This window comes from Vitis vinifera, chromosome 5 (genome assembly GCF_030704535.1).
Source record: "Vitis vinifera cultivar Pinot Noir 40024 chromosome 5, ASM3070453v1".
Classification (NCBI taxonomy): domain Eukaryota; kingdom Viridiplantae; phylum Streptophyta; class Magnoliopsida; order Vitales; family Vitaceae; genus Vitis; species Vitis vinifera.
The window spans coordinates 10,342,141-10,361,050 of NC_081809.1; the positions used below are offsets into that span (position 1 = coordinate 10,342,141).

Sequence of the window (18,910 nt, forward strand, 5' to 3'; positions counted from 1 at the left end):
ATGATGGAAAGAATAGGCAATGGTACTATAATATACGAATGCGAATAAGAATGATAAAGGTCATATAACGGTACCAAGAGGTGGTGTCATGTCAAGCTCAAAATGGGTAGGTCATCAAGTCCATAGAGTCAGGGTATGTATATGGATATAGTACTGCCCTGAACGGAAGGTGAAATGGGTCACAGTCTCGAACCCCCTGGGTCGATCTCCTAATCCTATGTCAAAAGGCTCAATATCCTCCATGATAGGTTAGGCCATAGTGATCATGATGTATAAGTGAAAATATGTCTCATATCGAAAGTATAACGCATCAACACAAAATATGTAAAACGTACTCATGAGAAAAGAGGATAACACATACTCAAAATAAAAGATCATGTCACTGAATGAACCAAATGAGTACATCATGTGTGAAGCGATAAAGGACTACAAACGACTAGAAAAACAACGACTCTGAACCAAACTGGACTCAACAAAGCCACTCTAATGAACTAAAAAAATAGACTCGACAGAACGGGAACGGCTTTGATGACGACCATAAATCAAAATGGAAGGTGCTCTGAGCTAAATCGCTGCAAAATGATGTACCCATGTCAACTGAAACAAAGTCCCCAACCTGAGGTGTCCCAAAATACCATGCGACCATCAATACCATCAACATCCAAATCAATCTACTGAAGACCAGGAGGAGGAGGAACTGCATGTGTAGAATGTGCAGGCAGGGGATTGGTGGTCACACTTGGCCTAGCCAAGTCAACCACCCCTGAATCGATCAAATCCTGTATCGCATGATGGAGTGCTGAACAACGCTCAGTATCGTGCCCCGGAATCTGATGATACAAGCAGTGCTCATGTGAACGGAAATGAGGAGGAATAGGATGGGGCAAAGGCCTCGGCGCTAAAGGAACAATCACTCCAGCGTCTCTGAGCTTCTCAAAAGCTCTAGTCAAAGTCATGCCCAAGGGAGTGAACTGTCTCGGGGGCCTCTGTGCATATGGTCTAGGCGGTGGGTGAGTAGCGGCTCTCGGATGTGGTGGTCGCGGCTGCATGCTAGTCTGAGCAATGTAAGGCTCCTGAGCATAATCCAACTGATACTGATACTGTGGAAGAGAGAAAGGAGCCCTGACTGTAGGAGACCTATAAGCTGAGTGATGCGCGGGCCTCTGGTGCTGATAACTAATAGTAGCAACCTCTCCAGATCTAGTCAATGGTCCAATCGGCTTCTTCCCCTTACTGTCAGGGGAAGGAGTAGTATCTGTCCATAATCCTCGAGCCATAGCCTCCTCTACACTGAAAGCAGCATGAACCAAACTCCTGAGATCTTGAAACGGGATGCCCACCAGACGTCTAGCGAACCTCGGCTGTAGGTTCCGAAGAACCATATCAATCTGATCCTGCTCCTTAGGCCGATCTATCATACCAGCCACCTTCGCCCTCCAACGAGTGACAAAGGAAGAAATAGACTCATCTGGCCTCTGTCTGGTGGCCTCCAACTCTCGTCTAGATACGTCAATATCGGCACTGAAAGCGAACTGGGTCAGGAACTCACGAGCCACATCCTCCCAAGTGCGGAGTCTCGAAGGCTCAACTGAAGCAAACCATCTCTGAGCTGCCCCACTAAGTGACATGGGAAAGAGGGCCACCAGCTGTGCATCATCTATCCCGTGTGCCCTCATGACAGTGCTGTATAATCTCAAGTGGATCTTGGGACAACCAATCCCACTGTAGCGCTCAATGTCTGGCATGCGGAACTTGGCGGGCAAGCTAGCCGCCGGCATGCCATCTCTGTCATCCCAAGTCAAACCTCCGTCCTGCAATCTGATCTGTCTCATCATGGACTCGAGCCTCTCAACCTTGGCCTCCTGCTCGGCCAATCGAGTATCCCCAATAGTAGGAACCATGGGAGGCGGCACTGTGACAGTAGGTGGTGGAATGGTCTCATAATGATCCACCAGATGGAATGGAGTACCAAGTGAAACCCCAGGTGGACGAGTCTGTGCTGTCTGAGATGCATGAGGAATCGTCTCGTCAGTGACCACGCCAGCCGGATGAGGATCCTGGCGAGAACTCTCTAACTGATCCAAACGTCTACTGACTCCGGCCATGAACTCCTGAATGGAAGCAAGTGTGGAAGCTAGCTCGTCTGACATCTCAACTGAACTATCTGAACTCGGATATGAATCTGCTCTGATCAATCGTCCTCGAACTCTCCTCCAAGAATGTGACTCCAGACTCAACCGACTCCTAAACTGACCCCCTACAATGCAAACAAGATGAATGAAGGACACGAGATAAAACTCTAAAAGACGACAATACAACATACAAGCACATGGTCCTGAGGTGGCAATCAGAAATATGGATATATGACGAGAACTCTGAAGTCATAAAGGTGTCCACTGTGAGATGGCTACAAATGTGACTAGAGAATCTCCATTAATAATCTGAGATAAAAAGAGGTGTGAAAAACACACTATCACGAGATCAATACTCCCTCTATAACCACATATCCTTGAATCAACCTTCAACTCGAGCTCCATAAGACAAAAAAAATGGTAAGGTGATCAAGGCAACTCTCTCGAAAAAAGTGTGAATGTAAAAATGTGCCTTTCACCTTTCTGTAATGAAAATATGAGCGTCGAGTCGAAAATTGAATCCAGGATCAAACGAATAATGAAGTACCAGGCCCGTGATAGGTGTACAATGCTAAAACAAGATGATCATGATCGATGAACATATCCCGAAGTATCAAGTAAGTGTCAACAAAGTGAAAGGATGTGTCGAGCCAAGAAATGAGAATGAAAGCCCTAGGGAGAAAACATGTTAAACTCATCGAGTGAAAAACATAATCCAGGGTGATATGACAAAGGTGGTCCAATCGATACTCAAACTCAAACAGATCTCCGAGCACTCTCAACTGGAGACTAAAAAAAAGGGAAAACTGGATCCGAACTGTAACTAAAGAGGCTCTGAAGGCCCTCAGATGCACCCACGTGTAAGGAGAGAGTCCTAATCAAAGGATCTATGGCTCAACCTACAAGGTCAAGGTGGTTCTAAATGGATGTGAGTGGACTTTAAAAGATCCCTAGCAGAAGCGATCGTACCCTCCGGTGGTACGCAACCCTCTGCACGCCTCCGAAGAGACGGGGCGCTTCCATGCAAGGTGGTCATCACCTCCACACATGCACTACCTCGCATCCCAGGGGGTTCCTATAGTGAAAGCTCTCACACTCTCAACACTCAATAGTCAACTAAAGTGCACAGTGAGCGGTATGGGTGCATCCGAAAACCCTATGAATCTAGAGCAGAAGAGGAAACACACTGGTCGCACAACTATCCATGAAACCTAGCTCGGGGCTATACAGGTCTTCAATGATCGGACTCCAATCAGCATCGATATGTCAGTCTCCTCCAGAACTCTCCCAGACATCGGTATAGCCCGTCGCTAGACCCTACTCCTAACCTCTATCTCGGTCAAAGTACAAGCACACACAAGGCCTCACACTTGCAAAAGCGAGAACCAGAATGGAGGAAATGACCAAGACTAGAGAGTGGGAGATAAGGGGATAGATGTGCGACCCACACAGACAAGCGGCACGCAATCACGCAAAGGAGAGTAGTCATGCAACACGCAATCAGGCAAAGCTCAGATATATCATCAATGTACACACAAGATAAGCGAGAATACGACAATCAGATGGATAGTGATACAATCATCCTGCTCAAAGACGATCAAAATAATATACAAGTCAGAGAATCAACATGTCAAGTCGAGTGATATACAGTAGTGAGTGTATGCATGTGAAGTGATCAGAACAATTATGGCAAAATCAGAATCAATGTGCCAAGCAAGACAATAAGATCAATCAATATAATCAGCATGTCAAAATCTCAAATGAATACAACATTTAAGCATGCATCAAGAAATCCTCAATGTACAATCAAGAGATGAGCATCCACTGGTCATCCAATCAAATGCCACATTTGCTTCATTCTAAGTTCAAGCTTGACCCTCTAAAAAAAATCCCCAGTGGAGTCGCCATTTTGTGGACCCCGCATTTCGGCTCATGCGTTTCCCACTCGATGGTGAGCTCGAATTTTATTTGAAAAATGATTTAATTGGTTAAAAAAAATGACTTGGAGTCGCCACTTATTTTTGTTTTATTTTTTAAAGGGTAAACAAAATAAGAAAGAAAACCCTAAGTGTGACTCCTTATTTTGGAAAAGGCGGTCTATGAAAACCGGATCGGGTTCGGGGGTCAGGTTACTTATCGGGAAGGTACGGTAAAGACCGTAACACCCCTCTAAGTCCCTAAAGTCGGGTCTCTACTAATAAAATGAAGCAATCATGGTAATTGATGAGGGAATCAATGAATACTCAGAATGATCATGCACATGTGAGAATCTAAACATGCGTACAGAAAATGACCCGAGCGGGTGTGGATGCGTACCTGGGCAGTGATCCATAAAGCGCTATCAAGAAGTGAGGTTAGCGCACAATTAAGGAATAATTTCAAGCATGTCATAGAGCAAAATAAAGTCAATCATGCATGGCAATTAAATCAATCGATCGATCAATCAATCATAAAGTCACCCATGTTGGGCCCCCACCAAAGCCCGTTTATTTTGCATGGACCAAATCCGTAAATTCCATTATTCAGAATTACAAAATTTGATTCTTTGCTTATTTCAACACATTTTTAAAACAGAGGAGCAGAAGATTGTTTTGAAGACCAGAATGGAATTAAGCTATTTGAGAGAAAGTCGGATTTTTGAAATTCATTTGAAAAATTGGAGTCCCGAAGATTACTTGAAAATTGGAGTTTTTTTTAAAAATTAAATTTCGGAAACGGAATTTTGGAAATCAAATTTAAAAGAAATTGGATTTTGGAAATTAAATTTGAAAGAAATGAAATTTTGGAAATTAAATTGAAGAATTTGAAAATTTGAAAAGTAAATAAATAAAATAATAATAATATCGGAAATAATAAAGATTAAGTGAATGTAAAAAAATGGGATTTTGGAATTAGAAATTAAATTAAGAAGTAGGAATTTTGGGAGAATTTAACTTTAATATTAAAACATGAAGGAATAGATAAATAAAATGGTGAATGGTAGTTGGTAGCTTGTCATGCAACGTGTTACCTAGGTGCTAAGTGGTAAGTTGTAGTTGGAAAAGTGAGCTAAAAAGGTACTAGCAGCCAAACCTAAAAGCATATGAGAGAATTGAACTTGTGGGGCCTATTTGCATTGTGATATTTTCATTCCCATCACATAAATTAATGTTATTTGTATTTAGTAGGCCTACGGGTCACCATTCTCGGGCAGCTAGCATCAAATCCTCCAAAAGCTTCTCATTCCCATTAAGATATGTTGGACTTTGAGACCTTCACAGTAGAGAAGCCCACTTTCGGATTTTCTGAAGCAATGTTGAAATTTCTTGGTTTGACTGGTTATGGATACCCATTTTAATTTCTACTGGTTTAGCTTATTTAAATCCATTAAAAGAAAACCGAAGATCAGTAAATAAGATAGATTTACACATCAACATTAACCCTTATGAGCTCACAACATTCCACATGAACAACAACACAACAAACGTGTCTCCAAATTAACAACTTAGCTGCAGAAATTTTGGAGCCACTAAAAAAAACATATCATCAGCCTATAAACCCTTGACAAACCATTGCAATGTTCCAAATAAATTTATTTTCTCTTTCTTTCCTAAACTTTGAAGACAGCCAAACAAAAATCCCCAATTACTTCAGCAATCAAAGCCAACAAAACTCGACATACTGTTGCTCAGTTTCGAAAATTTACAAAAAAATGAAAATGACTTACCAGGGATTACGGGAGGCCGCTGCCAGCGAGATCTCAGATTTTTGTTCTTCAGCTGCTCTCTCTGTTCTCCTTTTTTTTCTGCACCCCTCCCCCAAAAGAAAAAAAACGCTGCTGCCCGCGTTCCCCCTTCTTTGCCAAAAAAAACTCTCTTTTCCTCTCCTCCTCCCTTTTTTTTTTTAGCTGCTGCCCCCTTTCCTTTTTTTTTCCAGATTTTTCCCCCCTTAAATCTCCCGCTGCTTCCCGTCCTCTCCATCACTTCCAATCTCACCCACTCCCCTAAAAAAATAAAATATTTTTCTCCTCCCTCTCCCGCCAACTAGGGGGTCTACAAATAGAGATACAAAAAAAATTTAAAACACTTAGTAAAGTAAGAGGGTTTTGGTTTTAATGGGTTGATAATGTCAAATATTTTGGAATTTTATATTTATTTATTTTATTATTTATGATATTTCCTATATCACTCTCAATTTTTTATAGTATTTTATATGATATAATAAAATACTTTTTCCAACCTAATACCTATCATATTATATAATCAAAAGATGGTATTGTATAATTTTTTTTTTTTTTTTTAAAGAAACGTGTATCTATCGAGTGATTATAACTTAAGATTTTTACTAATAATTTTTTGAAAAACTTATAAAACAATTAATTTTTGTGAACAAATAATTTTTACAAATAAATCGGTTGTTTCAACCAATTTATAATGTTTTTTTTAATTAATTTTAGATTTTTAATCTTACGAAATACTTTATAATATTGAGGTTTAATCAAAATTTTCGTATCTTATAATTAATAATATCTTGTCACACTTTTATAGTTTTAGTCATATTCTTAATATTTATATATATATATATATATATATATATATATATATATATATATATATATATATATATATATATATATATATATTTTCATTTTTTCTTACATTTTTATTTTATTTTATAACTATTGAAATGAAGTTGTAGTAGGTAATAAAAAAAAGATTATTTTAATAGGCGACATTTTTCTTGAGCGAAGACTAATAGACTAATAATAGTAAGGTCAGGTTTGGTAGGCGCACGGTGGAAAAGTAGAGAGAGAAAGTAACGTGATAATTGATTTTTTTTTTTTTTTTTCTGTCAATGACGTAGTAGCACGTGCCTCTATACGTGTGCGTACGTTTTGCTTTCGCTGCGACCCACTGGAATATTTCAATTAGCCTGGTCTAAATTTCATAATTACAGTTCTGTTCTTACCCAACTATAGCCAAATATGTAGCCCTGTATGAAATATATATATATATATATATATATATATATATATATCAATCTTTTTCTTAGGGTAGTACGAAAAAATTTGAATAAAAAAAAAATTAAAGGAGAAAAAGGGAAGTAAAGAAAAAGGTAAAATAAAATTAAAATATATTTAATGGTAATTAATTATTTTTATGTATTATTTTAGAGTTGTTTATCTTTTTTTTTTTATTGATTATGTTTTGTTCTTGAAAAATTTGAGGATGAAAGCAAATAAAATGGATACGAAAACTAGAAGAGGAAAGATTTTAAAAAAAATAAAAATAGATTTAAAATTAATAAATTATTTTTATATATTAATTTTATTTATTTTAATCTTTTATATAAAAATTAAATAAATTTAAAATATATAAAATTTTCAATAATTTTAATTATTATTTATTTTATGGTAATATAAATAAAAATGAGAAAATTATTTTTAAGTTCTTTTTAATTATCAAACATAATTTTAGAGATTAAATAATTTTAAAATATATGATTAATTCTAATTATATTATTTTTTCTTGAATTTATTTTTTATGGTAAAACCAGATTAGAAAATTATTTTTTTAAAGTTATGTTTAATTTTTGGAAAATAATAAGAAGAGAAAAGTGTTATGAAAAATTAATTGTTTTTTCCTTTTTTTTCCCTGTGTACTTTTCTAATTCCTCCCATCAAACATAACATTAATATCTTACCTAAATCCCAACAATTATTTTGCACTTCAATTTAATTTTTATTAGGATTCATTTCATTTACTTTTTTAGAGTTTTTAGCTAAATACAATTAGTATCTATTAATTTTAAAAATTAAATATTAAATTAATAAATTTAATTATATTTAAATAAAACTTGATGGGATGGCAATGAAATTAACTCTTTCTTATTTTTTTATATTTTATTACCACTTTTTAAGGATGGTTGAGATTTGAAAATTCAGAAAGTGGTGTGAAGGCAAAAGTGTGCCATTGAAGAGGAAAATTAAAGTCAAGCTGACAGTTCTCTGTCTGTGAGGGCCCCTGTGCTTCCACGTCATTAAAAAAAAAAGAGAATTCCATATAAAATATGAATTTATTTGGATGTATTTTTATTTTTTATTTTTTAAAATATAAAGAATTAAGGTGCGAAATATTTTTTAATATGAGGTGGATTCATACTTTCTATATGAAAGTAGATGTTATTATTATTATTTTTCATTAAAAAAAATAGAAAACAAAAAGTATATTAAAAGGAGCATTTATTATTTATATTTTAATATTAGAAATTATTTTTATTATTATTGACATATTTAATTTTGTTATAAAAGTAAAAATTGATAATTTGTGCAACAAAAATGATTTTTAGTCATTATAATCATTTAGTTTTTGTGTGTGTGTTTTAATTTTCTTAAATAATAATAAAAGGGTGAAAATAGTAATATGTAGAGAGGAATGGTGGAATTTGGATTTCGACTGGGATTCCGCGAAGCAACTTCAGCTAAAGTGTACAACACCAAAAATTCTCCCTTATAAAATGGATCCAATACGACCTGACTTCAAACCTCATCTTTACACTTGATTTCTCTCTCTCTCTCTAGAGGAATAGGGATCCATCTTCCATGGCGTCCCTGGACTGCTCGGCGGAGCAACTGGCTCAGCTCTTGGGTCCCAACGGCACGGCCGCCGCCTCTTTCATATGCGATCGATTCTCCGCCGTCTCCGACAGTTTCACCGACACCAACTATGCGGTCGACAATACTTACCTCCTTTTCTCTGCTTATCTCGTCTTTGCCATGCAGCTTGGCTTCGCCATGCTCTGCGCTGGCTCTGTGCGTGCCAAGAACACCATGAATATTATGCTCACCAATGTCCTCGATGCCGCCACCGGTGGCCTTTTCTACTATCTCTTTGGCTTCGCTTTTGCCTTTGGCTCTCCCTCCAATGGCTTCATCGGTAAACACTTCTTTGCCCTCAAGTCCATTCCAACCTCAACCTTCGACTACAGCAACTTCCTCTACCAGTGGGCTTTCGCCATCGCCGCCGCCGGCATCACCAGCGGCTCCATCGCCGAACGGACCCAGTTTGTGGCTTATTTGATTTACTCATCTTTCTTGACTGGCTTTGTCTACCCCGTCGTTTCTCACTGGTTCTGGTCCAGCGACGGTTGGGCTAGCGCCTCGAATTCCGGAAACCTGTTGTTCGGTTCTGGGGTTATTGATTTTGCCGGCTCCGGCGTTGTCCATATGGTCGGCGGCATCGCCGGGCTTTGGGGTGCATTCATTGAGGGACCCAGGATTGGGCGGTTCGGTCACTCCGGCAGATCCCTGGTTCTGCGAGGACACAGCTCTACGCTGGTGGTTCTCGGCACTTTCTTGTTGTGGTTTGGCTGGTACGGTTTCAATCCCGGCTCCTTCTTGAAGATTTCCGTTGCTTACTCCGGTGGGGGCAACTATTACGGACAATGGAGCGCCGTCGGTAGAACCGCCGTGACCACCACCCTAGCCGGTTGCACCGCCGCTCTAACCACCCTCTTCGGCAAACGCATCCTCTCCGGCCACTGGAACGTCACCGACGTTTGCAACGGCCTCCTCGGCGGCTTCGCAGCCATCACCTCCGGATGCTCAGTGGTGGAGCCGTGGGCCGCCATAATCTGCGGATTCGTAGCGGCGGTGGTGCTCATCTCCTGCAACAAGCTTGCCGAAAAGGTAAAATTCGACGACCCACTTGAAGCCACCCAACTCCACGGCGGCTGCGGCGCCTGGGGCATCATCTTCACAGCGCTGTTCGCGACTAAAGACTATGTGAGCCAAGTGTATAACTCGGGGCAACCAGGTAGGCCGTACGGGCTGTTCATGGGGGGCGGCGGAAGGCTTCTGGCGGCCCACATCATCCAAATACTAGTGATAACTGGGTGGGTCTCTGCCACAATGGGCACCCTCTTCTTCATCCTCCACAAGCTCAAACTTCTGAGAATCTCAGCAGAAGACGAAATGGCTGGCATGGATCTGACTCGCCATGGTGGCTTCGCTTACATGTATCACGAAGATGATGATTCGAACAAGCACGCATTCGAGCTGAGGAAGATCGAACCAGCTGCTCCAACCACTATTGTCACTACCACAAATTAAGGCAAAATCATTTTACCTATTTTAACTTTTTAATTACATATATATAATTTTTTGTCACTTAGGATTTGAAGATTTGAATTAGCTTTGAAGATTGAAAGTGTGACTGTCAAAGATAGATTTTGGGTTGAGTGGGTGGGTGGGTGGGTGGCTGTGAATGGAGATAACGATATGTCGGAGTATTGTTTTGGTTGTTTTGGTGATGAATAATGTGCATAAGCTGTTGTGGTTGAATAGTCCATGTTGGAGTCTGGACAATCTTTTTGACTTTTCCTTTGCCTTTTTTCTTTTTTTTTTTCCTTCCCAGAGATTTGGGTATGGGATTGGTGGGCCAAAAACTGAATCAAACATGCATATTCATGTGAAGTATGTGACGAACCTCATATCCCACTGGCCCACATGTATAGGGAATGGAATGAAGGGGAGAGATTCTCCTGATTCCACTCAATGTGGTGTCACAAGACTCACTACTAAAAACAAAAAATCAAAGACAGATGTGGTAAAAGTAGAACATCCCCACAACTTTCTGATTAGAAGTGAAGGAAGAGAGAAGGTAAAGTAGAAACTAGAAAGGAGGGAGGGAGAGGTTGGTTGGTGGGTATGCATCAATGTCATTTAAAGACTTTGAAAATTGGAGGGTTGACTATTGACTATTCATATTAAGATGGAGGTGTTCAAAGTTCCAAATCTGTACGCCGGCTCTCCTTTCATTTAATAGTTAATACTATAATTTGATTTGTCGTTTGTGAATCATTTATAAATTTTTGATGTTATTAATCAATCAACCTCGGAGATGTTGGTTCACTCTCACTTCAATTTTTTTTTGCCGTAAGTCATTCTGCCCTCCCTTCTACGAGTTTTGGCTTCAAAATGGGGCCTCCCATCCAACTATACATTTGTTCCAAGCATTTCTTCAAATTTTCTTAATTTTCTTTTTTTTTTTAAAAAAAATTACTTGAAATCCTAGTTTGAAATTATGATTCGAATGCAAATTTAGAAACTGTGATTTAATACCATTTCAAACTAATTAAAAATAGAAAAAAAATATAATTTAAACAATAGTTTGAAAATATACCAAAAATCTAATTTTATTTGCTAAAGGCGAGATTCACCTAAAATTCCTATTTTAGCTCGTAAGTTCTAACCACCCCCTTTTCTCATGGAGGGGTAATTAAAAAAATTTTGGTTTGTATTTTGATTATTTTCTTCATTTTTTATCACGATAATTTCATACGATTTATTAATATGATGTGAATTGAATACGCTTTTCATAGCTTAGGCATGGGTTAAATTTGTGTCAACGTAACGTGGATAATTTGTTTAACAAATGTTGAATTTGATTTGAATTGATGTTTAATAATCATGATAATTAATTTAATTATAATTTTAAATTAATTCATATTAGATTCATTTTAAAATTATTTTTAAAAAAATAAGTCTATTGTGTCATTAACATTTCTTGATAAATAAGACATTGATCATAGATTAATATAGATTTAACTCATTATTAAAAGTAAGGATTTGATTATAAATGAATTAAATGGGTTACATGACGGAATACCTATTTAATACTTAGGTAGTATTTAATTTTATGTTTTGAACTTAATTAATTTTTGTGTCGAGTTTGAGTTGACCTATGTAGTACTACTACATCTAACAATATGATGAAACCACATCGATTTTCATTTTTGTACTAAAGACTATTACAATGTCATATGTATTATATTTATGTATAAATGATTTTTATTCAATAAAATCAAATATTTCTTAACTCAATTATAACTTTATATACTTCCAAAATTCATATTTATTATTCTTAAAATCCAAGTATCGAATCTACCGATATATCTCTGCCTATTAATATTTTTCTTCTTGATTATGTCTATGTCAATTACATCTACAAAATAACTTAAAAATGTGTATTTTTGCTTATTTTATAATTTTTTTTGGAATTTTTCCAAATATTTTTATGAATTTTGAATAATTATCACTCCATCAATATTTATGAGAAAAATATTCATCGATATTTTTCTAATATTTTCGATATATCCGTAAAATCAAAATACCGATATATCTATAATTATCGATATTTTCATCCTTGTGTAGTAGAATGTTTAGATTATAACACAATATAAACACCACTCACCAACATAAATTGCGATCTAATTAAATATGAAATCTATGTTGTGTTTTTTAAAAGAGACTCAAATGTTCACCATTATGTAATTTTCTTTAATCTTGGATTTTGTACATATATTCTAATAAGAAGATTATTTATCTAATCAAGTCTTATTGCCAAACATTCACAATTGAGTTCATAAGCCGAATTAGCATGTGCCCAAAGGGGGTAGATGCCTCTCTTGAAAAACCAAATTTTTAGGAAAAGAAAGGATTAACATTAAGCCAAATTTACATCTTGATATCACATTGTCCCACCTAAAAACAAACTTTTTCTATTTTGCCCCCCTCCTACATTTCTGGCTTCGCCAATCATTGAGTTTATGTGTATTTAGCAAGTGAACTCACACAAGCATTTGACTGAATTTGGCCCAAATTAATACATTTTAAAAAATTAATAATCTAAATTCACTTAAAAAAAAAAAAAAATCATCAAAATAGTGTTTTTCATTAAGTCTATATGGTTTTTTTTTTTTTCATGGAAAAAGTACATTACTTTGTAAAAGGGTTCATATTCCTTTTCCCCCCTCAAAAATAGTCTTTTTGAGCCAAGCTCCACTTGAGTAAACCAAAACATTTGAAGGACCATAAAATCAGAATTCAAGATCTGTCTGACCTGCAACAAAACTAGGCTTGTATTCCAAGTTTGTTGATGAAGTAAAACCATTTTTTTAAGAATTTAAATCTCATGAACTTGGATCCAGGCCCGTACATCTTTTAAAGTGGGTGTGTCCCGAATTGCAAGCCCAATCAAATTTCAGTCCCACCTTTGGGAAATAGCCGACATTTGATTACGTGGGAAGGCAAAAATAAAAAATAAAAAAATCAAGTTACTGCTTGGTAGATCTTTTTTAAAATATTTCTTTTAAAAACAAGCAAAATATATTTAACACCTAGAAAATAGAAATTAATTTCCAATTCTTAAAAACAAAAAAAAAAGGTGTTTTAAAAAAATATTAATCATTTTCCATATTATATAAAACGTCATAAATCAAATTTTAAAATATTTTAGAAATTTTTTCGAAAATAGATCCAGATTTATAAAATTTAAATTCAGAACATTTATAAAAAAATATTTAAGATTTATTACAGTTTCCATTCATAATATGTTTAACCATTTCTTTGGATATATGGTGTTTGGGAGTTAGTGGATTGTCAATTTCTCATAAACAAAGTCTGACATTTAAAAATCCATCTGATACATTTTGCAGGTCCTTCTCACCCATGTGACATTTATGTGGCTTATCTTTTTTTTTTTTCTTTATTCCGTAATTTTTTATGTCATAAAACTATAATTAAAAATTACAATTTAAAATTTAGATAATATTTATTTTTTAATTGGATAAAAAAAGTAAAAATATTTGACTTTTTTTTATTCAATTAAAAAGTATTTTATTGATATTAATCAATATAATTAAAATAAACTTGTTATCAATAAATTTAGTTTAATTATATTGATCAACATCAATGAGTTATTTTTAACTGAATAGAAAAAATTAAATATTTTGATTTTTTTTATTTAGAAAAAAACCACTATCTTAAACTTAAAAGTATTATTTTATTATTTTTTACAAAAAAAAATTTCAAAATTAGGATTTTAAATTATTACTTTGAGCATTTGAAAATAATAAAAAATCATATTGGTCTATGTAAAGAAAAAAAATTCTAAAACTACAATTATAAACTACAACTTTTGTACTTTTTAGGGTTTTTATGTAAGGAATTTAAAAAAAAAAATTAAATTTTTTATTTTATTTGAAAACATTTTAGCTTATTTTTGTTAAAACAAATTTAAAGTGTATTTGAAAGTATTGTATAAAATATTTTTAACAATTTTAACACTTGAATGATAAAAATTTTCAAATATTAAAAATATTTTAAAATAATTTGTAAAATCACTACCAAACTCTTAATATTATAAATATATTATGATAATGGTTTATTTTGTATATATTAATATGTAAGTAGCTACTAACATTTTAGTAATTTTTTTTAAAAATTATTTTCAATACATGAAATTAAATAATTTGTTTTGTAAATTTTATAATATTTAGTGCCAGTTATAATTTTTTTTTTTTAAAGTGTGATTCTCAGACTTTTATTTATTTATTTATTTATTTTATAAGGTTTTACTTTTTATTTTAAAAAAGTTTTGATATTTCTTATTTTATATAAAAATATTTTGTTTGATTTTTGTTAAAGAAAGTAGGCATTATGAATTTATTAAATTAATTTTTTATGTTGCATATGTTATAATGTAAGTGGTACCAATATATGTAAGTTCAAATGAAGGTTAAAATTTATAAAATTTCATTTAAATATGTAATAATTTGTTAATAAAAAAAAAATTAAACAACTTATGTACAAAACAAAAGGAAACACTTAAAAAAAAAAAATATAGTACTCAATATTTGCTATAAGATGATGTTTTCCTTTTCTATGTGGATGCCTAAAATTTATAGCCACATATGTTAAATCCATTATGCAATATAGAATGTCTGCGTAAGTTGGGATGTGGGATCAACTTGTGCTTTAGGGTGAAATGGAGCTCATGGAGGTAAGGCTCGACATCAATGTGGACCAATACTTCCCTTAGGTGGGAATACATCTAGTTGTGTAACATGAAATGGTATGAGGTTATTAGATCAAAATTTGGTTAATCTAGGTTTTGATGATTATAAAATAAGGTTTAGAACTCATGATTAATTTAAAGTGTGATTAGGCATGAAAGATTTCCAATGAAAACAATAAAAAAGACATCAAGTTAAAAGGAAATCAAGAAGATCGAAGGATTTATCACTTTTGGAGATAATAATAAGGGAAGGATCATTAATCTGCCTATGTAGTGTTGGTAATTGTTGAAACCTAGCCAACTGAGAGCAGTGCTTCTCCCTTCTTCCTTGCAAAAGATGTTCGGACACACCCTTCAAAGCCCAAGTCAGATGACTAAAGTCAACTTGAGAGATTGCCCCTTTTAGGAGCTAAATAAGGAGTCTGTATTACGTGCATACCTTGATTTTAAGCGGGATGAGGGCTTTTATAGTGTCTAGAACAGTGTCACATCTGTGCTGAGATGGCTTCTTGACTTTCACAGTCATGATGACAGCATAGTTGATGACAGAGCAATCATCACCCTTTAGGCAGTTGATAGGGATTGCTAGTGGGAGTGATTTGATGGTTCACTTGTCACCTTAGTCTGTAGGCGGTATGGTGCAGAGTGTAGCAGGTCACTTGCGGAAACAGGGTGACGTCTCATCGAGTGTACTTTTGGCATGAGGAGAATGATTGCTCGTGGGAGTGGGTCAGGAAACCTATTCTGAATGCATTGTGCAGTCTTAGAGGAACACAATGTAACCGGCTACTGATACTTCTAATCCGGATTGGACATTCAGATCTGGTTACGCTCGTCCAGATAGAGATAGAAGGATGCCATGTGGAGCAAAGGTGACCTGCCACATGGTCACACGGGGAAGCCTTTACAATAATGATAATTCTTTCTTAATTTAAAATGTTCATTTAGTTGATGGTTAAAAGCATAATTTTCTAAACATTAGTCAACTTTATAACAAATGTTTCAAAGTAATTTTTGTATTTTCTTTGTGCATCATAAAAGATATTCAAAGTTATCAAACCATTTTCATAGGTCATAAAAGTGAAAATTTTTATATTATTTGTTAGAATTTTAGGTATGTCAACCTAAGGTAATCACTTTATGGGTGGGGGGTGAATAGAATAGTGATCAATGTTAGGCAAGTGAGGACCCGGGATCATTGAAGAACTAACAATTAATGTCATCTGTGGGAACTCAATCTTTCGTCTTCATTCTGAACCAAAAGCTTTGAAAGATTGTTGATCCTTCATCGCTTAGTCACCAACAAGACCTGACAAGGAGATGCCTTTGGGTTGGATTCTTTGTGAGCTAAGTTTGAGAATTGGTAATTAGAATAAGAGAAAAGATTGGAAGCCATACTTGCACAAACCGAGTTGTTAAGGTAAGAGAATGCATTGCTTTGGTCATAGTTGGAGAACAAATAAGTGCACATACATACACTACATCTAAGTGCTAGTGAGCATGGGTGGGCATCATGATAACCATTGGGATAAGAAATCGTAGTGTTAGCCCAAGGGTTTTCCTAATCTGGTTTTGATGATAACAAACCATGGTTAAGTGACTAATTGGTTTAATGATTAAGAATCTCAGGTATAAACTCGAAAATTCATCAAATGACCAAATGGATTCAAGATCGAGACGCTTGGAAGACTTGTGATCATAGGAAACTAATGTAAGATGAATGCATGAGTGCACTTAGGATTTTCACACGTTTCATGCATATTTGAAAACTTGGTTTATTCTTTAAAACGCCGATTTCATTAAAACCCGAATTTTTAACTAATGTACCTTAGGCAAAATGTTTCAAAATTGGCTTAATAATTTACCTAAAGACCTTGCCTAAGTGTTAGAGAAGAAAGGAATTAAAAAAATAGGTTTTTGGGACCAAAATGGCTTAATCGGTCGAGGCTATGGCTAACCGCCTCAACCGGTTGAGGAACCAGTCGACTGGTTGTGCTCATCCAGTCGAGGACCAGTCGAGTGAGGTCAAAAACCTTCTCTCTCTCCCAATAGCCTTCTCTTCCCGGTCAAGATGTTTCTCTTACCGGTCGAGGTCCGGTTGAGGCAACGGTAACCTGTCATGCATTAAATGCTCGAACGGTTAGTGAACCGGTTGACCCCTAACTCGACCGAACAAGGTTACCTTTTGCTGTTTTTGACTCCCGAGCTTGGAAACCTATAAATTGAGAGCTCCACTTCATTTATTGATAAGAGAACACTTGCATTCAATAACCTACCTACCTGTTCTTGATAAAAAGCTCTCATTTCTTTCATAGTGCATTAAATCACCACTTGCATATCATTTACTGCACTCTTGTGTGTCATCCTCAATGTTTTAAAAACGGGACCGGATCGGCCGATCCGACCGGTCCAACTGTCGACCTGTCACCGTTTCGGTCCAACCGTCGACCAGTCACCGTTCCGGTCCGATCCGGTCATTTAGACCGGATTGAGATCGAACCGGGGTTGAACCGCTCAAACCGGCAGTTCAACTGGTGAACCGGACGAACCGACCAGTTCCAAGGAAACCGATCGGTTCAAATGATTTTAATTTTTTTTTTAAAAAAAATTACAAAATGAAAATATTACTCTCTCATTGTAAGCATGGAAGTAAGGCTTCCATAGAATTTAAATGGTTTTTACTAAAGCACATGTTGGGCCTGTCTTATGATACAACCCACATACCCACTCCAATTACTATGGGCTGAGTTTTGAGCCCACAAGACCATGTAAAGCCTTTGCTGAGGATGGCTTTTATAGGAGTCATTTGACTCCTTGTTCCTCTCATTTTCCGACGTGGGATTGCTAAATATCAACAAAAAAAAACATAACAAAACTCCACCAAGAGGGTTTGAACCTTGAACCACTCCTATACTATAGTCCACCTGGGACACTACTCGGCTACATGTATTTTATTATCTAATATGCCAAACAAAACAATATATATTAAATTTTAATTTTTTATATAATATTAAATAAAAATAATATAATATTTTTAAAAATTATGAAATTAGTTTAAATTTTCATTTTTTTGTATATTCATATTTAAATATTATACATATTTCATTTAATAAAATTTAAAATATTAATACGATGTTTAATTTATTCATATATATTTTAAAATTTTTAAAATTATTTTTAATTTTAATAATATATAAATTATATATTTATGATGTCACCGGTTCAATAGCAGTTCGACCGTCGGTCCGACTAGTGAACCATGAACCGGTAACTTTTCCGGTTTGATCACCGGTCCGGTTCTGAAAACATTGGTCATCCTAGCTTTGTCTTGTATTTGAGCTATCCTTAAGCTAGTATGAGAGATTATATCTTGTAAAAATATGAGTGTTAAAGCCTTCAAGAGGTTTGATTCTTAAAGAGGTTGTGTAAGAGCCCATTGGAGCCGGAATCTAAGTGTAAGAAGATTGGAAGCTTGGTTGAAGTTTCAAGTTAGTGGAACCCTCACTCGGTTAGGAGGTTGAGGAGAGTGGACGTAGGCAAGGAAGTGCTGAACCACTATAAACCCGAGTTTGAATTCTCTAAACTCTATCTCTTTACTTTGCTTATATTGTGTTTGAATTTGTTGTGATTGAAAAGATTTTAAAAACCCAATTCACCCCCCCTCCCCCCCTCCCTTTTGGGTGTTTTTCTTAACTAAGCATAGCCTTTGTTTTCTCACGTAGCTATGGGGGAGCATCATCGACACATTTTGCCACTTGGCCTTGAGGAGTGTATAGTTTTAGGTCCACCTGGGGGGCTCAATCATACCACAACCCGATTGTCTAAGCCCCTAGAGCTTGATGGGTCAGACAAGGCCAAAGGTAGAGGCTGCCTCGAGTAGTTCATTTTAATTATGTTGAGCTTACAAAACAATGAAGTCTAAAGTTTTTTTTTTGTAAGAGT

General features: G+C 35.5%; 2 protein-coding genes across 2 annotated transcripts; one reads left to right on the forward strand and one right to left on the reverse strand.

The window, feature by feature from the left end:
• Positions 1-358: 358 nt before the first annotated feature.
• On the reverse strand, positions 359-6,124 carry LOC132253809 (uncharacterized). The gene is made up of 2 exons (XM_059736945.1): positions 5,839-6,124; positions 359-2,257 (listed from the first exon to the last, which is right to left on the reverse strand). The coding sequence occupies exons 1-2, from the start codon at positions 6,089-6,091 to the stop codon at positions 672-674; spliced, it is 1,839 nt and encodes a 612-aa protein (XP_059592928.1). The 5' UTR covers positions 6,092-6,124; the 3' UTR covers positions 359-671.
• Positions 6,125-8,542: 2,418 nt separating this feature from the next.
• On the forward strand, positions 8,543-10,686 carry LOC100258016 (ammonium transporter 1 member 1). The gene has a single exon (XM_002285522.5). It carries the CDS (start codon positions 8,713-8,715, stop codon positions 10,219-10,221), a length of 1,509 nt encoding a protein of 502 aa, XP_002285558.1. The 5' UTR covers positions 8,543-8,712; the 3' UTR covers positions 10,222-10,686.
• Positions 10,687-18,910: the final 8,224 nt, after the last annotated feature.